Source organism: Colossoma macropomum, unplaced genomic scaffold, assembly GCF_904425465.1.
Source record: "Colossoma macropomum unplaced genomic scaffold, Colossoma_macropomum, whole genome shotgun sequence".
NCBI classification, from domain to species: domain Eukaryota; kingdom Metazoa; phylum Chordata; class Actinopteri; order Characiformes; family Serrasalmidae; genus Colossoma; species Colossoma macropomum.
Window position 1 is genome coordinate 5,443,911 of NW_023494802.1, and position 25,555 is coordinate 5,469,465.

At 38.8% G+C, this 25,555-nt stretch overlaps 2 protein-coding genes across 2 annotated transcripts in view; both read left to right on the top strand.

The window, feature by feature from the left end:
• The window catches only part of rnf41 (ring finger protein 41), an 18,353-nt gene extending 9,153 nt beyond the window's left edge, over positions 1 to 9,200 (top strand). The window contains exons 3-7 of the mRNA XM_036591312.1: positions 3,804 to 3,919; positions 5,798 to 6,069; positions 7,443 to 7,578; positions 7,806 to 7,909; positions 8,721 to 9,200. Of these exons, the coding sequence (XP_036447205.1) occupies positions 3,830 to 3,919; positions 5,798 to 6,069; positions 7,443 to 7,578; positions 7,806 to 7,909; positions 8,721 to 9,075 (957 nt within the window). The 5' untranslated portion in view covers positions 3,804 to 3,829 and the 3' untranslated portion in view covers positions 9,076 to 9,200. The remainder of the gene's footprint in view (positions 1 to 3,803; positions 3,920 to 5,797; positions 6,070 to 7,442; positions 7,579 to 7,805; positions 7,910 to 8,720) is intronic.
• Positions 9,201 to 14,206: 5,006 nt separating this feature from the next.
• Positions 14,207 to 25,555, top strand: part of dgkaa (diacylglycerol kinase, alpha a) — a 68,153-nt gene continuing 56,804 nt past the window's right edge. The window contains exon 1 of the mRNA XM_036590647.1: positions 14,207 to 14,408. The gene's annotated coding sequence lies outside the window, so the exon portion shown is untranslated. The remainder of the gene's footprint in view (positions 14,409 to 25,555) is intronic.

Genomic DNA, 25,555 nt, shown 5'->3' on the forward strand with positions numbered 1-25,555 from the left:
TTGGCATCAAGCAGTTTTAAAAGCTTGCTGGCGCTTTGCCAGTTCAGATGCCTGACTAGCTCGGTGCAGCCAAAATGGACGTATGAGAGTTTTAGAATGGATGAGGTGGAATATGTGAATATGCTCACACAGCTGAAATTTGCTTGTGTGCGCACTGCTAATCATGAGAATAAAGTCTGTCTGTGTACTTAGCAATGGCTCTCACTTTGTCAGGCTCACTTGACTTTCATGCTGTAACAGTGGACCAGCACTGCACATATGAAATGTAATTGGGTGTGTCATAATGCAAATAACCTTAATTATAATTTACTTTTGCAATGAATTAGCATCATTTCTGTGTGGAGTTTGCATGTTCTCCCCGAGTCTGCGTGGGTTTCTTCCGGGTACTCCGGTTTCCTCCCACAGTCCAAAAACATGCAGTCAGGCCAATTGGACGTGCTAAATTGCCCCTAGGTGTGAATGTGTGTATGAATGAATGTATGTCTGTCTGTCTGTCTGCCCTGCGATGAACTGGCGACCTGTCCAGGGTGTATCCTGCCTTCCGCCCAATGACAGCTGGGATAAGCTCCAGCACCCCACCGCGACCCAGAAGGATAAGCGGTTTAGATGATTGATTGTTTGTTTGTATGTATGTATGTATGTATGTATGAATTAGCAATGAATAAGTTAGCAATTTGTATGATGATGCACACTTCAAATTCTTTTTTCTCACAGTCTGATGGACACTATATGCATTTTTGCCACATAGTGTTTGTAATGTACGCATATTGCAATATATTTATATTCAAAATACTGTACAAAAGTCAGAGACCACCATTTTGTTTGTTTTTTTAAATTGTTTATTAATTTTTTTTAATTTTCAGTCAAAATGGTCACTTAGTAGAACTTCATTTTTCAGCAGCAGGAGAGAAAATGCTTCGAACACTAAGTATAAAATCAAATCTGTCAGTATTTTAATTTGTCCACTTTTTACTTCTGTGAACTTCTTGCCACTTGAACTCTTCCATCCTTCTAATCTTAAGACCAACCAATTACAACTGTGTCCTCCCAAAAACAGCTGTTTACGAAGGAGTCACTGACATTACGCTCCTTTTCAAAGAGACGCTAATATTCATTAGTACTTAAGGCTTTCATCATTGAGAGACAGGTGAAAATCGTCCTCCACTGAGAGAAGATAACTCAACTGAAAGGATGTATAGCTGATAGCTGTCAATTAGCCCTCACTGAGAAAAGGAGGTAGACAAAAAAGGACATTTGTACTGGAATACCAGGACGTCCAGGATGTGGAGTAATGTTTTAATGATCTGATGAGTTTAAATTTGTATTTAGATTTTACTTGGATTATTATACTCAGAAAATGCAACCAACTTCTAAGAGTGAACTTTGGTAGTGTAGAAAATTCATCCTGAAAAGAGTGGAAGATGTAGTAAAGGAAAAGTATGAACACTGAAAAATACTGAAAATATTGTTAGTTAGTTGTTGAGGGCTCTGTGTAAATTTCTGTTAAATGTGTGTTTTTCTGCTTATTTTTCCCCCTGACACTAGGAAATAAATTGTACTGAATGAGCATTTTGACTGGTAATTAAGTAAATGAAAGGGTGGTCTCCTACCTTCACGCAGTACTGTATGTGGACCTGCAGTCCCAGACGTTGGATATTTACAAGAATTATGTAATGGTCTATATAAACCCAAAGCATTCATTGAGAATATTGTTTATAGTGTATTCTAGTCTATTGAAGGGTAGCTTTTTATAAACACTATTAACATCCTGCTACTGTCTGCTGAGTTTGACTGCACACATAAAAAGAGCTTTCTTACGTGTGTAACAGGTCTGTGGAGACGTTGCCATTGTAGCTGGGCTAGAAAGTGTGTAACATTAAGAATTGTCAATGGAACCCATGTTTTCTGCAATGACTTTTTGTATTTTAATGAAAAATATTATGATTTTATGTGCGTACAACTGTTCAAAGCTGTGTTGTGCACTGGCTAGTGTTTTTAAGGTTTGCTCAAAATGAGTGAAAACTCTCACTACTGAAACAATCACTATGGAGACATTTGAAGTGTCAGTAGTGTTATGATTGTTTTGGTAGTGACAAAATGGAGTATTGTCATTCACTTTATTAAAATAAACATACAGTATATCATAAGGATTTTAGTCGGTTAAAAGTCCTAAATGTGTTTTAAGCTCTGAATTTGAATCAATTCTGTAGGATGATCTATATACACAGGACTGTGTTTGACCTTGTTAAGTACTTGTGTAATTATCAAAATTGGCAGATTACTTGATTACTAATATAGTTGATTGTGACAGTCCTTATTTTATACATGTTCATATTTCCCAGGCTTCTAAATAACACTCAATTTATTATCTTTATTATTGTTGTTTAATAAATATAGAATTTTGAATAGCGAATAAAGGGTTTGAGAAGCTTGGAAGGAGAACTTTTAAAGGACATGCTGCCTGTGCTTCCTTTTTATTATACTGGATTATATTACACTGGCATTGACACACCCAACGACAGTGAGAGAACGGGACAATGTCAAGGATGCCGTTCACACAGATATTTACTCACTGCCAGTCTATTCAGAAGCCAATTTGTGCTGGTGTTCAAGAGTCTATTCTTGCCTTCTTGTCCTCTCTGCAAATGTGCTTCTTATATTGGGGTCAAGATGAGAGAAGCCATTGAGATTATTTTGATTTCACAATCAAATTAGTTTCTTCTAGAGAAGCATAAAATGGTGAAAGGAAAAATCTGTCCTCACCACAAAAATAGGCTCTGAAATACGATATGTAGTCTTCCACTTAAGCTTTGCACTGCCTTATTGAGTGCTCCAGTGTGCAGAACAATGGTCACACATCACCAGAACAGAACATCAGTAATCTCATACTCAGCAGCCGTAATTTACACACACGCCACTGCATCTCATTCCTGAGAGAGGCGAGCAGTCTGACTCCAGCGCAGGGTCTCTAATAGGAACAGAGAAAAGGTCACCTTTGTACAGGAGCCGCTATCGCATTACCAGCATTTGTACCAGGCCATTGGAGTGATTCCACCACCTCACAAAGCCATATGGAGGTGAATTCTAAAAGGACTACTCCAGCATTTTTCAATATCTGTCTGCTGCCTCTGTAGCATATGGTTTAATACCACGTACAATCATTTCAACACATTTCTCTGTACTTGGAAAAGAGCAGGAGATCCAATGCCATATAACACACTTATAAGAGAAGTAAACAGACAGGTGTTGAAGCAGCTATAGAGCTGAAGAGTGACTGCCAACTTTTACTGGTTCTGGAAGTAGAAATCCCATCAAACACCCAACTGAACCCTCCAGCTATGAGATAAATCCTAACAATGATATGTTTTAAAAACCTGACAAAAATGCTAAGGTATGACTGACTGTATTTAAAAAGGAATGGACTACTTGTCTGACTACTTATGTGTTATGTTTGGCAGGGTTTCTGTTCTTTTACTAAGTTCAGGAAAAAAAGCGCCAAAATTGGGCTCTTTCAGCTAAAACAAAACATAATTTAGTCTGTATCATTTTGTTCTGTACACAGCCTCATTTGGTTATTCATGAGTTGTGGTATATTTGAAGCAAATTTCCGCTTATCAGCTGTGCAGCCATCTAACTGCATTTATTTCCCTTATTTTCATACAGGCTTTTGAACCAGCACAAAGGAAATAATGGTGTAGATGCATTTGTTTAACAGATTATTTTTAGATGGCCCCAGATGACCTTGTTATGGCTGGCTTGACAACATCCTCTCTCTTCACTCTTTTAACTACGTGCCTCCACAGGTATCAGAGAGTGCCAGTAATGTGCCATGGGGTACGACGTCACCAGGTTCCAAGGGGAGGTGGATGAGGATCTGCTTTGTCCTATTTGCAGTGGAGTGCTGGAGGAGCCTGTGCAGGTTGGTGGGGCCCTTTGTGTAAAAGCCACTTCTAAAATAAGGAATGGACTGTAGTCTGTTCCAACTCCAATTTAAAATATGCTGAATTGCAATTTAAAAGCGCAGAGCACACTGATCCACCGTTCTCCAACAAGCACTCAAACGTTTGGTTGGTCGGTGCACTGTACACATTTATTATTGCAGAGAGGCTTTAGAATCCTCTCACATTGTTCTAGAAGGGTTTCCAACCTTTTGCAATTCCCAACCCACGCAACCGACCACAAGAGCTTACGTGGCCCGCTGGAAGATTTAACTGATCCGTTCGGTTTTTCTGACTCACCTAATGTGGTGGCTGATGTTTGGCTGCTACCAAGTGCTGGGTCAGGCTGAAGAGAGGAAACTGAGGTCTGTCTCAATTCGTTAGGCTTAGATGCATTTTTGCTGTGTTTAGTCTTTAAATCGCAGTGTGCATTGTTTAGATTCAACACTTAATTTGACAATAGCTCTGATCACATAACGGAGCAAAAGTCGCTCTTTTTTAGTTCCCACACACATGAAATCTTGCGCTAAATACTCGCTGATTTTATTTATTTTTGTTTTTGGGTTTTCTCACTGAAACATAGTGGCTGTTTCACTTGTAGATGAACCAGCCTCTAGATCTTTCCTTATGAAAGTCCCTGTTAGTGACCATTTATCCATGATGTATGAATTCAATATGATCAGAAAGAGAACATTTTACATTGACTTAAACTAAACATAAACATAACTAGCTAGCATTTTGTCAGACCATTCAGCAAGCTGAACCTATATGTTTCTTGTTTATGAATAATTACCACCACAACAATATTTGTCATATTTAAAGTTATGTTTGGTTTAGATATGTATGTTGTAACAGAAGTTTTGTAGGTAAATAAAATATCTGATGACCAAAGGCCCCCAGCAGAAGGCCATGGCCCGCAAGTTGAAAACCACTTGTTCTTCTTAAATGTTCTTCCCAGTTCGCATTGTTTTAGAATGTTTTCTTTCATTCAACATGTTTCTACTCATTCACATTGTTGTGGAATGTTTTCACAACTCATGTTGTTTTGTAGTCTGCAGCGTGCCCATGTGAGGAACTCTGTGTCTAAGCTGATTTCTCTATGGGTAAAATGTTTTGCTGTGTATACATTTTAACTTGTTAAGGAGCAGAAATAAAAAGTGTTACGTGCAGGTTAACACTGCTGAAATGGCATCATAAGACTGGCAGCCTCTCCAAAATACCCCACACAAACTAGGAAGTTTTGTCAGATATTGTAGTTAAGTTGCTTTGGCAGTAATAGCCTGCAGTTTGACCAGCTGATGTTATGTGTTGAGGTTTATTAGTGCACAGGAGTGGTAGCTTGCATTTAGTGTGCATGTAGCGTTATTTGAATTATGACTGCTAAACAATTTCAGAGGACGTAATGAAGTTGTTGGGGGGGGGGTATACACAAAAGTTCTTAATATGCGAATGATGCTGTCTACAGAGTGACGTAGAACTTTAGAAGTCTATTCTGGAGCAGTGTGGAGAGAGTGTTGGCTCAGTGTGCACTTAAAAGACTGTTTTGAGCAAGATGATCAAGGTTCTGTCTTCGTTTGATGAAACTGAGTTGAGAGTTGTGATCACATGGGGGCCTCACTGGTGAAAAATGGCTTTTAGGATAGTCTAAAATTCTGATTAACATTTGCCTGAAAAGGCAAAAATCCTCTTAAAGGGTCTTTCTTCTCATTTGGTTCATGGTTAAAAAAAAATATTAGCAGTGTGGAGCTCCTGGTATTCAGACTTGCACCCTAATCAGTGTTCTCTCTCTTCTGTATCTCTTTCTCTGTCTTGATCTATGTATCTGTATGTATTTATCTATCTATCTGTCTACCTCTCAGGCCCCACATTGTGAGCATGCCTTCTGTAATGCCTGCATCACACAGTGGTTTGCGCAGCAGCAGATTTGCCCGGTGGACCGCACTGTGGTGACGCTTGCCCACCTCCGACCTGTGCCCCGCATCATGCGAAACATGCTGTCTAAGCTGCAGATCTCATGTGATAACGCGGGTTTCGGCTGCACCGCTACACTGCGTCTCGACCAGCTGCAGTCGCACCTCAAAGACTGCGAACACAACCCCAAACGGCCCGTTACCTGCGAGGAGGGCTGTGGGTAAGTGAGGGTGCAACCAGAGTGCTCCATTCAGTAGCTCATGGGGGACCAGTGGAGGATGGCTGGCATGTTTAGTTGTTCAGAATATACCCACATGGCAGTAGGGCTGCAGCAATTAATCAACAAAGTTGATCAGTGTACTTACTTAAGGGGTACACTGATTTCTGCATAATTCACTGGTTGGGATGTAAGCAAAGTCATTCAGAGTTTGATGTGAAATCATTGTTGAGAAACTTACACACTCAGATTTCAGTGATGGTGATGGGAACCAGGGGTCGTGATATCTACAGTGCAAATATAGCCACTTTATTTACTATCCAAAACAACCAGTAAACCTACACGTGTCTTCTGAGGTTTGATGTAAAATGTTGATAATGGAGAAATAGTGGTAAATCTGAAGACATTAGTTTGCTTTGGGAACTATAACCTGAGTAGATATTAAAAAATACAATTTACGTTAAATCCTTCTCTCACAACTATTATAAAACAATGTTTCAGGCAACAGGCAGCAAATTAATAACAATTTCATGAAATAATAACTCTTTGGGATGTAGCTTGTAGAGGCAGTACGCTCTTCAGACGTCTGGTTCCCTTCACCACTGCTATGAACAATTCTTGCTTAGTAAGTTTCTCTTCAAAAGAGCATTTCACCACAGTCAACGCTGAATTACTTTTATTTATTTATTTATTTATTTATTTTTAAGGGGGATCCCACCAATTTTTCATATTTTCTGCAAAATTCAATCTTTAAGATGCAAACAAAAAAATGTGATCTCGTACAGTAATTCTGACTAATTATATGGTACGTAGGGGTGGGCAATGCGGCACAGTGCATACAGATTTTTTTTTTTGTAAAATATCACAGTATTTTGACAGACTACTAGTAAACTAGTGCCATGTTTGAAAAATTTTCTTCAAAACTCTGAATAACGCCCCCCCACAACTAAATCCAGTTAAACAGGACTAATTTTTCTCTTTATAATGAAGCATACAGTTGGTCAGTGTTTTTTTTTGGTACTAAAGATATGATCAGAGTATTGTTTCACAATAATTTTCACGATAGCGATAAAATATTGTCACATTTCCCACCTCTAGCAGAACACTGCAAGAAATGCAGGAAGTGATAAGGGTTCTTTTGTTTTATTGTAATTCTTGTCTCAGTGACAGAATAAATGTTGAATTAAATGATGTTGGTGGCAAAATGTAAGGAAACCACAGAAAGGATAATGGTTTGATTAGCCGATTAATCAAATAGACAATAGATTAATTGGTTATAGAAATAATCATGAATTTCAGCCTTTCAGGCCTGCGTGAACCGAATAAGCAGATAAGTGCGAATGTGTTAAACTCAACATGCCTGACGCCTTTTCTAGGCTCGAGATGCCCAAAGATGAGATGCCAAACCACAACTGCATCAAACACCTACGAAGTGTTGTTCAGCAGCAGCAGACTAAGATTGCAGATCTGGAGAAGACTGCAGCTGAACACAAGCACCAGCTTGCTGAGCAGGTTAGACTTGTACATATTGTTCTTTATCACAGAGCCATTTTTATCAGAACAGTTCTTTGGAGAACTTGTAGTCAGCAAGTACACTTATAGACACTCCAGCAAGGGCTGTGTATAGCTGCAGCTTCCAAAAAAATATTATAGGATGGGATATAGAAAAGAGTATTGTGTGTGTGTGTGAGTGTGAGTGTGTTGAGTTGACTTTTTTTTTTTTTCTTTATTTTGTGCAGAAACGGGACATCCAGCTCCTCAAGGCATACATGAGGGCTATCCGCAGTGCAAACCCTAATCTACAGAATCTGGAGGAGAGCATAGAATACAATGAGATCTTGGAGTGAGTGTTGCTAATTCAGATGTTTGCCTAGCTCTGACTGCATGTGCTATTAAAAACACGTCTGATTTGGACCAATTATAAGGAATCTATTTGAACAAAAGCAAACCAGTATACATTAGCTGCATAATGATAGGTAACCTTTTGCTGGTTACCCCATTATGGCATTTATTACAAACTTACTCTGTCCATCTATCCTCCTTCGGTTTCTTCTGAAGTAGTTTATTTTTGTGAACGATGAATGAAAGAACTGAATCCTTTTACTTGCAGTTATTCATAGCCCTTTTAAAAATAGCTCTCTTGTTTTGGTTCGCTTTGTCTGTTCCAGCTTGTTTGCAAACTTTGGAAAAGGGAAATGGTTTGATGCATATCATGCATATTATAAGGTTTTCTTTAAAGGGGAATTCCAGCGATTTTACAAAATTTGTGCATAATTAATTGGTTACAATGTGAACATACTCATTCAGAGTGGTTTAATGGGAATTGTTTCGTTCTAGAGAAATTTACCGAGTCAGAATTGTTCAGTGGTGGTGATAGGAACCAGCCATCTGAAGACTTTAATGCTTCTAAATGCTGTATCACTAAAAGTTAAATACACTGCCTGATACCTGAGACATGTTGCAATAGTTTTGAGCAACGATTTCATTTCTTTAATCGATGTTACTTCTAAAAATTTAGAAGACATCTAGATTCATGGGTTGTTTTGGATACTAAATAAAATGCCTATAATTGAATCATGCAGAATTTTTTTGGAAAACTAGTAGTATTTACCTTTTAAGATGCTACATTTTGCCGTATTTTGCCTTTTTTCCAGGTGGGTGAACTCCCTGCAGCCTGCCCGGGTGACACGCTGGGGCGGCATGATCTCCACACCTGACGCCGTCCTCCAGGCAGTGATCAAACGTTCCCTCATTGACAGCGGCTGCCCACTGTCCATCGTCAACGACCTCATTGAAAATGCCCATGAGCGCAACTGGCCACAGGGTCTGGCCACGCTGGAGACGCGGCAGATGAATCGCCGCTATTATGAGAACTACGTGGCCAAACGCATCCCAGGAAAGCAGGCGGTGGTAGTCATGGCCTGTGAGAACCAGCACATGGGTGAGGATATGATCCTGGAGCCAGGATTGGTAATGATCTTTGCTCATGGAGTGGAGGAGATCTTATAGTGGGTACTACAGGAATGCAAAGGGTTGATGAATTTGGGCAGTACTGACTGGATAAAGGGGTTTTACTGTGAGTCATTGTCCCCTCTTAAAAAAAACAAAAAAAACAAATCCTAATTCAGATCCAGTGTCAGGACATGCCTGGCCGTCTTTACCTCATATTTAAAAGAAGTATACCAACACGGGAAGAAAATAACATATATGAAGGAACAGAATCAACTATGAGCTGAGGAAGAGAGCCTCTAGCTGTCCTGTTCTTGTTGCCTTAAAAGGAACATTTTCAAATAGTGAGCCCTGAAGAAAAAGGAGAGCCTTCTCTGAAACATAATCCTTACGATATAATGGGGTTTTATCATGAACGCTGACAAAATGGATTGAAGTGATTGTCTATTTACCCCTTTGCCATTCAATGCTGTCTTTCCTGGACTGATGAGAAAAAGTGTCCAGTCCAGATCTTCTGTAATGTAAATGGTATAATGATGTTCTTTGTAAATATGGAAGATAAAGAAATATAAACATATATGCTATCTATTCTATTCTTGGTATTATAGAATAGTTGTGTTTTGCTGTGTCCATCTCAGTTTGCTGTTTTGAGTGCTTTCAGTTACCCTGAATCTCTTGGCTCTTCGCTTAAAGCCCGAATTAGGACTACTGCACTTAGAGATTTCTGAATAACGGCTGAGCTGTAGAGAATGGGTACATTTACTGTGCTGTCTGTTGGTTAATTTGTCATAAGTCTGGGTCATGACACTATTTCAGCAGTTCCTAATTGAGGCTTTTAAGGCTGTGCTGACTGACCAGGTCAGATAAAGCGTTCTATGCTACCCTGCACAGCAGAGATATCGAACAGAAGGAACACTATATTCTTCAGCATCTGGGAATGTGCAGAGTCTTTGCCAACAGAATAGAGTAACTAGCAGGAGAAAATCTTTGGGAAATTTGATAACTTGATTGCAGTGATGGTTGAGGGCTGCAATAATGTTGCCGGCCTTTGCTCAGCCACTTCTTATTGCTTGAGAGGGTTTTTCTTCCCTCCCCTTACCCTTTCAGTCCGTTTCTCAGTTTTGAGTCTCTCAATTCTCTCAGTCTATTAGGCTCTGCCTGATGGAGTGGCACATGTTCACTTAAGCATTTGCTGGCCAGATCGGATCAGAATAGTATATGGTTCGGTCCAGTTCTACAGCGCCTAGTCTACTACACCTTGTTCTATTCCTGTTGAAACGTTGACTCTGAAAGGACCCCAAGTCTAGAAAGTGCAGCAAAAGAAGTGCAAGAGCTGAGTATCTGAAGTTAACCAACTCTTACATCCAATGTGAATATTTCACTATGTAAGACACCCAACCTATCCGTGCTCTGCAAAAGATGGTCATTTGTCATTATTATTATTATTGTTATTATTATTATTTTATTTTATATATTTTTTTGTCTCACTTGAAGTGTTTAGGGTTTTTATTTTGTGCAATCAGTTCCTCTTTTCAGGAATAGTGATGGATTTGAGAGTTTATTTTGCATATGTTTTATTTTTTTTTTGTCTTGATAATTTTGCTGTACATAGTTGATTTTAAAGAGGGTCTGGTGTAACTCTTGTGCTGCCGTGCTGTCTTTTCTCAAGCAACCAAAGTGTGTTATTGTGATTTTTCTGCTCATTTGTGCTTTTTTTGTTCTGCAAAAATATCAATATGAACTCTTGTATGTTGTCCCATTCTTTTTTTTTTTATTTTTTTTTTTATGATTATTATGAATATTCATATGATGATTATTATTTAGCCCCGAGTGTCATTTATGGTAGCTACTTTCAAATGCTCCAGAGTATAATTTTAGTACTTAACAGGACAGAGAATGTCATTGCTTAGCAATATTCAACATGAACCATGGGGGGGAGGAAAAAAAAAGTGTGGAGAAACAGCTGCACCTCGTTGCAGACTTTGCCTTATAAGCCGTGCACTTCGTTCAACACTAAATGTATATTTGACCTCCTTCATTTTTGAAGGGTGTCACATGGCTCACTTACACTGGTCATCTTGGTCTCTGCATCAACTCTGCTCTTAAATCGTAAGCCTTTCAGCAGATTTCACATTTATTATCCTACATATTACTCTTGATGTTTTAACCAACTGCACAGGGACACTGAGCTCAGTTTTCACGGTTTAAGTCTCTGAAGAGTGGTTTGACACATGCTGTATTCATCCACTTTCACTCAGTACAGCATGTTTCTTAGTCCTGAAATGAAGGTACAAGCATTTGGATGTGATGGTAATTTTTCCCTTTTTTTTTGTTTTTTTGGCTGTTACGGGAGAATCACACAGGACCTGTAAGACCACTTTAGACCTGCAGGATTTATCTTGTGATCATGTCTTGTCGTGTCTTGTCTTTTCGGAAGTGAACTGTTCGATTTGGGAGACTTCTCGCAGTGTCGTCTTCTGTGGACGTGACGCTTATTCCTTCGTTGCTAATTGTCTTTCTTCTGGCTTTTGTGCTGTGGGATATTGACAATATTAATAAACAGCAATGTTTATTTCACAACATAACACCAGCCTCTCTATGCTATTGTTGTTATTGAAATATACTGTATTATATTTGGTGTTGCACTGTCTAGCAACCCTGTTGTGCAGTTTAAAAGCTTTCAGGGGGCATCATGTGCTTTGTGACCTGACTTGGCCTTCTGCTTTTCAGCAGTTCTTCCCCTGTTTTACCACAACATGGCACCAAAGTGCTGCAATAGCATTTTCTCAAACAGCCTGCTTTTCTAAGATTTCCTGATTACATCTCTTTCACTGCATTGTACCCACGCTAGAGTAATATTTCAGACAGGCTTTCATGATCTCACAAACAAAGCCTTGTAAGCCATTGGTATGTCTACATGTAGGGCTTTTCTGATTGCTTTCTATTGTATTTTATTCTACTTCTCATCTCTCAGGCTCACTTTTAGCACACACAAACAAGCATAATCCCCTCTTGTTTGGTATTTGCTTTGGCCAGCCTATACTCAAATGGAGCGAGCCATTTTAATCCTCCCTTTTGTGTCACTGTATGGACTGGAATGCCAGTGTTGTGTGAATGTCTCCATCCAGCCACACTTCTGACTGCACTCTGTAAACATATTGACAGGTTCCTGTCAAGATGATACACGATATTGATTTATCGATAAGCCAGATGAGCACAACTCAAAGCCTGTGGGTGGAATTTTTTTCATCATTTGCTCCAAACCTACAACAAATGCACGAGCTCTTGCTATTAAGAAAGGTATTCTGATAAAGCAGTCTGTAATGATTCTCTGTTGCTTACTGCGTCTGATAACCGTCTGATGACATTAGCCCACATAGGGTTTGCTATTCAGACACGTCCACAGCCTTATCTGTTTGCGCCTGCTGGAATAACTTAGCACTTTTTTTCTAGTTTCAGAGACTTCCAGAAAGTTCAGTTTAGGGTTTTTTTTCCAGTTCATATAAAAGTTAGAATGTGGAATAAGAAGTCCCCGTAGCTGAGGAGGCGTTCTGTCAAAATGTTGATGAAATTCTTGTCTTACAATACATTACATTAGCACATGTATTGTTTAATAGCACTTATCAGTTTCAGCAGAGCTTTTGTTATCTAACAAAAGAGAATAGACTCCCTGAAAGTGCAGTTTATTCAAATAAAAGCATTTTAAAAAGTGGCATAAAAGCCTTTACTTTTCCAGTTTCCAGAATTTAATGCCAGAGAAGCTTTTTGTGAGGATGATTAATTAGGAATGGCATGGATTCTTCAAAATTGTGGGCATAATTTGTAAACAAAGTGGTTTGAAATGTGTGAAATGTATGAAGCCCTGCAAGTGACATCCTATAGAAATAAATAATGCATGACCACTGCATATTAATGTGTGGGAGCAAGATCGTAATGTGTGGCCACAACTTAGTAAGCCATGGGAATGGGACCATGCCTTGTTAAATTATCTCATTGCCACGCCTTAAGTCATGGCCATGCATTTGATCTCGTTCCCACGCCTTACAAAGTCATGACCACAACTTTATTATCTTGTTCACACACCTTACTAAGTTAACACCACACAGTTTTATTTATATGGGTTGTCACCAGCAGGCCTCTGTAGAAATGCTCCATTCTAGAGAAACCTTGTCAGAATTACTCACAGTGGTGGTGATAGGAACCAGACATCTGCAGCGTTTAATGCCTCTAAAAGCCCCCTACAGAAAGTTATTACATGAGATGGTTAGGAATATGCTTCCTGATGTCCTGAGGTTTTTTTTCTAATAACTTTTAGAGAAGGTCTTGGCCCCCCAAAAATGTTTTTATTTTGCCATTATCACCATTACATATAAAAACTCTTGTAGGAATTATGACCCCTGGTTCCTATCACCACAACTGTAAAGAAATCTGAGGCAACAAGTTTATCTATAAAGAACCACCTCACAACAACCCACTGTGAATAATTTTGTTCACATCTCCATGACTGAATAATTTAGGAATTTAGCAAAATGGGTGGAGTTCCCCTTTAAAGGGTATTGAGAGCTATGAATGCCTGAACACTTAGCATAGCTTAGGATTCTTTTACGTTTCCATGAAGTTCAGTTTAACTACATGATTTTGAGGACGGCTAAATATGAAGTGGAACTAGAGGTGGGCAATATGGTAAAAAAAAAATAATAATGTTACGATACTTCAAGACTTTCTCACGATATAATATATTCATCACGAAACGGCAAAATAGAACCTGCAGTGCCACAGATACAAATACTGAAGTAGTACAAACCACAACTACAGTGACTTTTACCAACTGCTGTGCTAAATCCAGTTAAACAGGTTTGATTATGCTCGCTTGGTAATTAAACATGAAGTCAGTGTTTTCAGAAAAGCGAATAGTGACATAATGTATCTCGATAGCTATACTGTCCACCCCTAAGTGGGACTAAAGCGATGTTGACATGTCGACATTTTTAAGATTTTTCCCTCAGGGGAGATAAACCGTTATTAGCCGGCGGTGTGAACGGTTTGTTGTTTGCTAACGTTGCGTGAGATTCACACAGCGCCGGTTCAGTGCTCTCTCGGGCTTCTCACTCTTTCTCTTCTCTTCTTTTTTCTCCTCCCTTCTTCAGAGTTGTCGAGGCGGTGCTTTTGACTTGGGAGTGTCGAGCTGGGCGTGTTTGACAGTCAGTGTTTTTTTTACGCCATTCTGTATGGACTACACACGCACAAGTCTGCATTTTTCTCTCCGCTCTCTCACGGTAGTCCTCGTTCGTGGCCGTTAACTTGCTCCTTTCGGTCTGCCAACTAAAACTTGTGGCCATTTTATATCTCTGTCATCTCTCGGAGGACGAGATAAGGCTTATCGAGAAATCAGGGTAAGTGTTTTGGATCGTTCCTGCTGTTTTATAGTGTCCAGCGCTGCGAGAGAAGTCGTGTTCAGCCTCTGCTGTGGGTTGTACTGAAACTAAATGGATTCAGAAGAGCTTAGAGGGAAAGTAGAGCTGGCAGAAATGTTCACGGTCGTGATATATAGTGCACTTCTGCTGCGCTCAAGTGTGTTTGGTAGCTATGTGCTTTAAGGGTGGAACGATGCACGTACTCGATACGGTTTTCAGGTTGGATATTGTGTCTTGATTCTGCAAAGCTCTCATTTAGGCTACTGTACACACGTATGCAATAGACAAAAGCAAATATGTTTCCATATATAAGTTTGAATATATATTTACATACATTTGTGATGTGTATTTGATATGTAAATATTAAAATTGGACATATACACTCATCAGCCATCTCCTTGTGTCTATTTCATCAGCTCCACTTACCATATAGAAGCACTTTGTAGTTCTACAATTACAGACTGTAGTCCATCTGTTTCCCTGCATACTTTGTTAGCCCCCTTTTACCCTGTTCTTCAGTGGTCAGGACCCTCGCAGAGCAGGTATTATTTAGGTGGTGTTATTATTTCAGCACTGCAGTGACACTGACTTGGTGGTGGTGTGTTAGTGTGTGTTGTGTGTTAGTCGTGTCCACTCACTGTCCACTCTATTAGACACTCCTGCCTTATTGGTCCACCTCGTAGATGTAAAGTCAGAGACGATAGCTCATCTGCTACTGCACAGTTTGTGTCGGTCATCCTCTAGTCCTTCATTAGAGGTCACTAGATGCTGCCCACAGGATGCTTTTGGCTGGATATTTTTGGTTGGCGGACTATTCTTAGTCCAGCAGTGACAATGAGGTGTTTAAAAACTCCAGCAGCACTGCTGTGTCTGATCCACTCAGACCAGCGCAACACAAACTAACACGCCACCACCACGTCAGTGTTACTGCAGTGCTGAGAATGATCCACCACCCAAATAATACCTGCTCTGTGGTGGTCCTGTTGGGGTTCTGATCATTGAAGAACAGGATAAAAGGGGGTATGCAGAGAAACAGATGGACAGTCTGTAATTGTAGAACTACAGAGTGCTCCTGTATGATAAGAGTGAGATACAAGGTGTACTTAATAAAGTGGCTGGTCAGTGTATGTTCACATATTTGCATGTGTTTATATATTCAAAAATGGCACATGTAAGTATATTTAGCACATATATATTGAAATATCATATATATTCCACATGTATTGCACATATTTTCAAACTAAGAGCAAATGTATGTATCTTGAATGATGTTTAGTGTTTTATTTTTAACTCACAGCTCTCAATGACAAATGGTGCAGCTCTCAAAAACAAATGGTGCAGCTTTAGCACAATAATTAATTTCTATTAGCAAAAGTCACAATATAAACACTATTATTTACTCTTTAACAGGCCAAACTAGATTTTAAATCCTTGAAATGCAAAGTGAGTTGCCTGATTAAATAACATGAATTAAATAAAGTGCTACTTTGATAGTAAGAGGCAGCTGCTATTTAGCTCAGTGACTCATGCATAGTTATGCTACGACATTTTGGTACAGGTGTAGCACGAGCATTCAAATACAGCACGAGTGCAATCCTGCCACACATTATTTACAGCATGAAACTGCAACACAGATCGGCCAGAATAAAAATAAAAAAATCAGCCCATCACATGTTTGGATCTACCGATTCTGATCGTGTGTTGATTGCAAAGTAGCATGTCATTGTGCAAAAGAGTGATCTTATTAAACAGTGCAGCTGAGTTACCACCAAAATAGTTTGATTGTTGACAGCTACAAAAGGTGGTAAATGATAAACTTTATTATGAGATAATATTTTTTCTACACTTTATTGCAATGGTTCTCAAACCAGTTCTCAGGGCCCCCCAGACTCAATTCAATCCCAACTCTCCCCATTTAGGGTTAGAACAAGAACATAGACCATCTGGCGGTCGCCGAGGACCTGTTAGAGAACCACTGCTGCATTGAAATTGTAAAGACTTGTTTTACTTCTTTTGCTCCCCTGAGCTGTTGTGATTTTTCTGTCATGACTTGGTTTTATTTGGCTGGTGTTGGATATGTCATGACATTTGCTCTCACATTTGTCACCGAAAACCCTTCTCAAGTAAAATCTACAATGCTGCACTTTCTTCTTACCCTTTCTGTTGTGAACGTTCCATTTAAACTTGGAAAGCCTAAAGCGTCTGAGCTGTGAGGAGTTCGTAACTTATTTGGGTGTGCCAAGGTCCACATTCAAAGTAGTGTGCAAAATGTTAAAATACTATAAAGCAGACTTTGCATGCTGGTGTATATGTGATTATATTGTACACAAAGCACAATATGGACCAGTTTGAACTTGTGTGCTTGTGCTTTGTTAGTGCTGGATCCTTCTGTTTAGTTTGTTACTGGGGTATCTTGAATAATAATATCAGTTTCTGTCAGAGCTGTGGAACAGCACCTAGCGAATAAAGTAAATGTCCCAGATCCTTCTCACCATGCAAGATGAAGGGATTGCATAAATTGCTGTATGAAATCCAGTCAAGCAAAAAAATCGATATAAAGAGTTTATGGAGTGCACAGTGCTGTATCCTACATATTTCTAATATGTAATTTTACCCATAATGACATTTCTGTGGCTAGATAGATAGATAGATAGATAGATAGATAAAAAGACAGATTTGTTTTATATACATGAGAGCACTAAGTGGTATGAGGTACTTTACAACACAATGAATATATGTGTTGTACCAAAAACATCATTTTTCATGACCATTTTCCAACCTGTCTTTATCCTTTAAACAGGCTATTTTGGTTACTACGCCTTTAAGACTGAGCTGTGTTCTGATTGGCTGTGCCTCTTTCAAAAAGCAGTTGGACTGAAACACTCCTTATAACTTCTGTGTTGATTTTTGTGACATCGCAAAAGCAGTGAATTCAAAACGGGCTAACAGTGCTTACATCAAACACTTTTATTTAAAAAAAAAAAGTGAGGAAATGTGGTTTTCCATGGAATGGGGCCTTAAAACTTGTTTTCTTCCGAGCTGTAGCACACCGAACAGCAGGATGTCTGAGTGAATCACTCAGACAAGTTCGGTGGTAAAAAAGTTTCAGAGTTTTCCTTCTTCCTCCTCCTCCGCTTTGACACCCTTTTGGCCAGTTACAGAGCTGTGTTTTTTTTTGTTTTTTTTTGCAGTTGTTGTCATTTAAAACATGTCTTGAGACAGTGATGGAAAGAATGTCTCTGGTCTGCTTCATTTTTACTGCGTGTTTATGCTCCCCTTTCCCTTCTCTGACACATTAAACCTCTGGAAAGCTTTCAGAGATATTATGAACGCATTTAGCTCACCTAAATAAAGGCCTAATGATGATCGTCCTCTTTCTTGTCTCTTTGAGGAAATCCTGACCTTCGCACATTTGGCCGGTCAATAAAGAGTGATTTGCCTGTCACCCATTTATACTTCTGGCTTCATGGAACGGAAAACCGTCTTCAAGAATAACGCTGAGGTTTTCCTAAAACTGTGGACGTTTTTTAACTGGCTAACCACATTACCCAAATGGCACAATGGAAAATCCGCCTTTTTTGTGAGGGTTATTTGGGACAATAATCACTGTCCCAGAGATCCTTCCCACTTGCTTGAGGCTGGACATGATCTTATTATGTGTCTAAAATTGGAGTAATGGTGCTGGATTTAGAAGCCCCCAAGAGGTCTTTAAATCCCTACTGGCTCCAGTGGTGCTTCTAATCAGGTACAATCAGTATTAGTGTAGTTATGAGTCAGTTGACCACTATTACCACATTTTATAGAAATGCTTGATATATGAAATTCTGAAGGGCATTCTAAAGTATTCGAGCTGTGGCATCATCAAATATATAAATACACAATGTTACGTGTAATGGCGGTTTGCAGGGAGCTCATTTCCTTTTTTTTCTGGTTTCACTTTCCCCTCACTTCTTCTGGGTACAACCAAGAATAGTATGATACAGGATATGTTCAGGAGCAGTGCTTGAAATGATGCATGTACAGTCGTATGCAAGGGTTTGAGCACCTCCTGTCAAATTACGTGTTTTGTTGATGTTCTTATATTTTCTAAAGAGAATATGTTAGAATATGTACAGAAATTGTAAAAATAAATTCAGCAAATAACCAGTAATTGTACTTCAAAATGTGCAGCTCTCTGAAGAGGATCTGTACTTATTATTTGCTTGGAAAAGCAACAAAACGTCATTTAAACATAAATGTTTGCATATGACTATATTTTATTAATGATATAATATTCAGACTGGTTTGACTCCAAAAATGTTGCATTTTATTTTAAAACGCAAAGTAAAATCGCACAAGCGCAAAACAGTGGTCATATAAAAGTGAGGTACCATGCATATAAAACTGAGTAAAACTAAGCTACAAACATAAAAACTATGTCATATATTACAAGCATGTTGTCACCATCAGACAAAAAACCTTGTAACTCCAAATGGGCGACTTTATAGGAGAAGGCAAAAACATTAATAACTTTTGATGAAAGTCAATGTGAGAAGATTTCATTACAAGTTATTTTGGACCAGTTCTGTTGGTCCATTCCTCATGAAATTTTAACACAATGCAAAGAGCAGCTGGTGCTTTTGCATTATTTCAAAAAATTTTAATCGACAAAAATTGAGACACAGTTTTCTTCTAAAGGCGACGATATTCCAATTTTCAGCCCTCCATCATCATGTCATAAGAAGTCTTTGTATTAAAGTAAAATGTGTATTAAAATCTGCCCTGCGATGGACTAGCGACCTGTCCAGGGTGTATCCTGCCTTCCGCCCAATGACGGCTGGGATGGGCTCCAGCGCCCCACCGCAACCCAGAGGGATAGGCGGTTTGGATGATGTATGTATGTATGTATGTGTATTAAAATCTTGTATTAACTAGAGATGAAGATGTGATGACAGTAGTAGATTCTCACATCCTTAGAAGACACGTCCCTCACCAAGTTTTGACTAAATTCTCGTTGAATACTCTTTCAACGTGCTAGCAGTCATCAGCTTCATCTGCTCAGGGAGGTTAGCTGAAGAAAAACCAGTGCTACAAAATGTTCTTCCACATGTGTGCAATTACTTATGTCCACTATAGAGGTCTCCAAATCCCCAAAACTTACATAGTATAGCTTTAAAGTGCAGAATGTTAGTTTGATTTGATGGAAGCCTGTTTTTTTTCCACAGAGTTGCAGCAATCAAAAAAACTAAACAAAAAAATGAATGAAAATGTCAGATTGATGATTTAAACATTTCATTGCTATTATTAAACAAAATACTAGTGAAACACTTTGTACGACATACACATTTTCTGGTAGAGCTACAGGCTTGAAACGATTGCCCAATTATAAATCACAAAACTGCTGACAACATACTCTTTTACAAATTATCTTACTATCAAGCAAAGTAACTGTTTAACTATCAAACCATTTGTAAAAGTGATGTCTGTGGAACTTGCTTACAAGTAGTGGCCGTTTCTGGCTAAGGGTACCAAACATTGCATGTATGAATGGCCAACGTGTGCAAGCTGTAGCAGTCATGCCGCTGCATCACTCAAAAGCTTATTTTATTGATATTTTCCTTTAAATCGTCCACACCAGTCATATTACCTTGTCATTACAAGTTAAAACAGAGGTGAAAATACACTGTGTGCATACTGAGCTGTGACAAAAAAAGTCTGTAAGTGTGCAGCAGTGCTTAGTGAAGCAGCTAACCTAAAAGCTAACTTCACTTGCTTTTATTTATATTAACATTATGTAATTATTATCCATCTACACTACAAAGCATCCACATATGTAACTCATGTTAATAGTATTGTTTGTACTTTAATATTGACATATAAACAGAGTATGTGGACAGTGCAAAGTGGGAGCAGAGCAGCGTGACTTTGCCCAGTCGGAGCAAAGAGTTCTCTCTAGCTCTGAAATCACTCTGATACTACACCATCCAACGAGCTACTCCTTTTTTCCACACTGACTGCCTCTGTGTGACATGAGTGATGCAGCAGTGTGAGTGCTACAGCTCTCACACGATGGCCATTCATACACAACGTCTGCGCTGCGGAACTGTTCACCAGACCTGTACTGGAAACAGATCTCAACAGATGTTACACGCAGTGTCATGTTGTCAGTTTTGCTGCACGAATCGCGAAGATCGTGTTAAAAGCATGTGCATTTGTTTACTCTCAGCACTTTTCTAGCTCATGATTGGGCCATCGTTTTTAGCATTTACCTTCCAAAGAATGTCTGTGTAGCATGGAACAGTTAACAAATTTTTATAATAACAGCCTTAACTTATAAATTCATGAAATTAAACAGATGTTTTGTGTAAATAAATATCATATGAATACATTATATGGATTGGGTTTTCTGTGGGTATCAGGCTGATATCAACAAAAAATGGTACATGTTTTATGTTTCACTATTGATATGAACAAAAAAAGTGATGTCATGTCATCGCTAGTTGATATCAGTGTTGCCTCCCCCGTAAAATAAAATTTTTAGGCCCGACTGTTTCACGGAAATCAGCTGCTGCCCATTAATTTATATGATAAGTGCATTTCGAGTAAACCTGTTTTCTGTTCTTTTCTACATAGAGCAAAATGTGTCAAAGTCATTGTCTGTGGTTGTTGACAGGTTGCAACTGATGCAGCAGATAGAGATTAGGTTGAAAATTATTGGAGTATTCCTACTGAATTCAGAATGAATTAAGAATGCACTGGCAAGAGCAAACAAGCTGGCAGACCTCGGACAAGCACAGTACTAGAATTTTTAGAATCATTACTTTTTCCATAGATTCATGAAGAAAAAACTGTTAAACAGATCAAGAACACCATCTAGAATGTCAGCATAGATGTGTCAAAGACGTTTGCGATGAGATGAAAATGCCAGCATGACCTCAGAAGGTTTACCACAAGATGCAAACCACTGGCAAGCCTCAAGATAAGAAACAGTAGAACCAACACATCAAAAACAGTGGCCCTGTCCAGTTACACATGTACTGTATAGGCCTATATGGGCAGATAGTGACATGGAGTTGAGGGATTAGTGTTGACCATGCAATACAAATTTAGGAAATGTCGTGATCAGGGTGGTGACGGGGGTAGGCATCAGGCTATTTGTGTACAGAAGGCCCTAAATAAATTAGTGGACCATGAAACACTGCCATTTAGTCATAACGATAATTTAATGGCCCTACTTAAGGCTTATATTAAATTAAAAAAGCCCCATCCCTTTTTATGGATTAGCTGTAGTTTAAGATGGGTGGCACGTGTAATAGAAGCTTGAGGAGTGTTATGATCATTCTGGAAACAAATGCTGCACTATGGGCTATTCAGGTTGTTTAAGTGCATTTGTGGACCATGAAATACTGCCATTGAGTCATAATTCAACAACTAAATGGCCCTAATTTGGCCTACTGATTATGTTCAATCATTAAGATAGTTTCATACGTGTTTTATGAGTGTGTTGAAGTAGGCTATAAACTATATGGCACATGTAATAGGGGCTTAAGAAGTGCAATGACCAAGCAAATAACAGAGGTAGCCAGTGGCATATTTGCATGCACAGATATTCTGGTCATTTAAGTGCTTAGAGGCCATATTTGGGCCTGTTAAATCATCAACAAGCCCCATCCCATTTTTAAAAATGAATGTATTGCAATATACAGTGAGGCGAAACAAGTATTCAGACACTTTTGGTTTTGTTATTTAATGTACTTCCAGTGCATATATTCACTTCACAAGTACACACATAATGTCTTTTGTCTTTGTACTTATAAACAAAAGGTATGCACTCATAAGCATTAAGAAAGACATGTTAAAAAATTTAACTGTGGGGATAAAAAAATTTAGACACTATCAAAATAAACATGTAACGTAGGTAAAATTAAAAAAAATATATATATCAAATTCTACATGTTAATGCCGCAAAAGCAAATATAGAAATGTTCTAATGTCATTATAATAGATATTGCAATGCTGAAGATGAAGGAACTTCCAGGGACGACATTATTAAACCACACTCGAATGGAAAAAGCTGCAGAGCCATAGCAAAGACCTTAAACATTACTGTCAGTACGACTGTTTTGATAACACGCAAATGGAAAGTTCATGGAACCACAGCTAATTGTGAACAGACAGGTGTTCCACGCATGATTTGTCTCAGCCTAATGATAAGGAAGGGAAGAGAGAAGCCAGCAGTCACTCAAAAAGAGTTGCATGGATGACCTGAAAGCAACAGAGAACAATAAGCAATGAACTGCACTCGTTCCTACATCCCATGCAAAACTCCTCTGCTAAAAAATAAAGCACAGTGATGCGCATCTAAGATTTGCACACATATATTTAAACAAATCAGAACTCTTTTAGAACAATGTACTCTGGTCAGGTGAAACAAAAATAAAACTGATTGGCGAAAGAAAGGTATGTATGATCCCAAGAACACCATACCTACAGTGAAGTATGATGGTGGGAGCATCATAATAGGGGGCTGCTTCTCTGCAAATGGTACTGCAGCATTATACAGCATCAAAGGAATGTGTTGTGATAGAGTAATGTACTGGGAGATATTATAGGAGAATTTGAACTTATGGGCCAAGAAAAGGGAAAGGATATTTTAACTGGACAGCAAGCCCAAACATACAGCCAAAAATAACTCAAGGTGCTTGCATGGCCTAGCCAATCTCCTGACTTGCATCCCATTGAAAACTTAGGGAGGGTTTTAAAAATGCATGTCTATCAGAGTGGCCATTGTAACTGTGGGAAATTGTAGGCAGTTTGCTAAGAGGAATGGCCACAATTGAAACAGGATGCTACAAAAAGCGAATTATTTCTTACAATAGACACCTCAAAGCTGAAATTGCCAGCAACAAAAACTAATGTTATCAATTTGTGGTATCTGAAAAGATTTTCCCCTATCAGTTTCTTTTTTTAAAACGTGTTTTTGTTTCTATTTATAGATACAAACATTTTGATAATCATTGAAAGGACAAAGTCAAAAGACATGCAAATTTGAAGTGGATATATGCGCTGGATATATATTAAATATCAGAAACAAAAAATGCCTGGATATTTGTTTCCTCTCTCTGTAAACAAGTTGGCACAGAATTCAGCACAACACTGAATGTCTTAAATAACCTGCCCGCAGTGTTCAGCTACACGGTGAAGTTTTGTTCATTTTTATAGTCCACAGTAAGTCATAAACTACAACACCAAGTCCGTGTGACCCTATTGAAGGCCTGTATGTGGTTTGAGGGGGCTGAGAGAAGTTTTGTGCATGTATTTACAGAAAAGATTTTGTTGACTATTGACTTCTAGTGTTTGTTAGCTTCCTACCTCTGGTGCTAAACTAGAGAAGCTAAATTAGGACACCAAACATGTCTTGGCTGATCAAATACATCCAATGCAAATTGTGCAAATTAGATTTTCCCAGAACCATTTGTTTAATGGCCTTTGAGTTGTTTACTGACTATGTTAAACCATTTTTTATGAATATGTTGAAAGATTGATTGGGTGGTACATGAAATACAAGCTGCTTGAGAAGTGTTATAACCATGCTTGTAACTTTGGCTATCGCTTCAGGTTTGTATAAGTAAATTAGTGGAACAGTGACACACTGCCATTTATTCAATGATAACTTAATGACCCTACGCACTGATAGGCCTGTGTTAAATCATTAAGAAAGCCCCATCGCTTTTTTCTTTTTTTTTATGAATGTGCTGAACTCTAAACTAGGTGGAGAGCGTAATCGGCCCGCTCGAGGAGGTTAACTGTATTTACCCGGCGGCCTCCCTCGTGGTTTCCGTGGAATGGAGTGCACTCTGAGCGCTGCTGCTGCGCTTGGCTCGCATTGCAGTGTGTAGGAGGCAGAGTGCAGGCCTTTCGCTGCTTTGCATGCTCTCTGTGCGGAGGCACCCGTGCAGAGACGAAGCAGAAATCAGGAGAGAGGCTGTAGGGCAAGGCGCCTGCAAGCCCAGGCGTGTGAGTGCGGTTCAGCTGTGACTGTGAATGGGTTTCCTCTCATCACGCTGAAGCTGCTTTTTTCATGTACACAAGAAACAACAAAAAACGCCCCTGCCACAGATGCAATAAAGCATAAGGCCTTCAAAGAGCGTATGAATCACTCTAGCTGTTGATGTGAAAGCCTACAAGAAGTTTCATAATTCTGCTCAACGTTCAATGGGTGTTGTTGCTCCTGTGTTATCGTATTAGATGAAATTGGTTGATGAGGGTGTTATAAGTAAGTTCCAGAAGAGTTTTCAATGGTGATTTCCAGCAATTTCTCAAGATGTCTGCATTGTTATGATGTAAACAGAGTCATTCAGAGTGGTTTGGCGCTATTCTAGAGAAACTTACTCACCCAGTCAGTATTGTTGACAGTGGTGGTGATAGGAACCAGATGTCTGAAGCATTTCATGCTTTTAAAAGCTACATCACAGTAAACTATTGCATTAAATGTTGTAATAACTTTCTCTGAGACATTGTTTTATGATAGCTTTAAGGTAAGAGAGGTATATGCAGGCCGTTGTATGGTAAAATAGTCCCTAGACAAAACTTATTTCTTCAGATTTTCTGCTATTTTTGTTATTAACATTACAAATAAAAACTGTATAGATTCACTGATCAGTTTGGATAGTAAATAAAATGATTATTTTTGTGTTGTTGACATTGAGAACCCTGGTTCTAACCACCACCGCTGTAAGGAAATCCAAGTTTCTCTGCAACGTACCATTTCACAACAGACCGCTCTGAGTGACTTTGTATCTCAGTGATTGAATTATGTAAAAATAAATCAGTGGATTTCCCCTTTAAACATGAAGTTGAGAATGCAGAAGCACCTTTACTCTTTTGAAAATAAAGATGCTAAAAGGGGTTCTTTGGAGCTATGGCACAGAACCACTTTCGGTTCTGTAAAGAAGCTTTTAAAGGATAGAGGCATTTTAGTAATTAGAAGTGTGTGACACAAGGCCATCTTTAAAGTTCAGAGAACCTCCACATGAATAAAACTTTTGTTTCCCTTAGAACTGCGTAGTACTGTGTAAAAGTCAGAAACTTCCCTTCATTTATTTAATTTCCAGACAAAAGAGCCATTGAGAACATTTTTTTTTCAC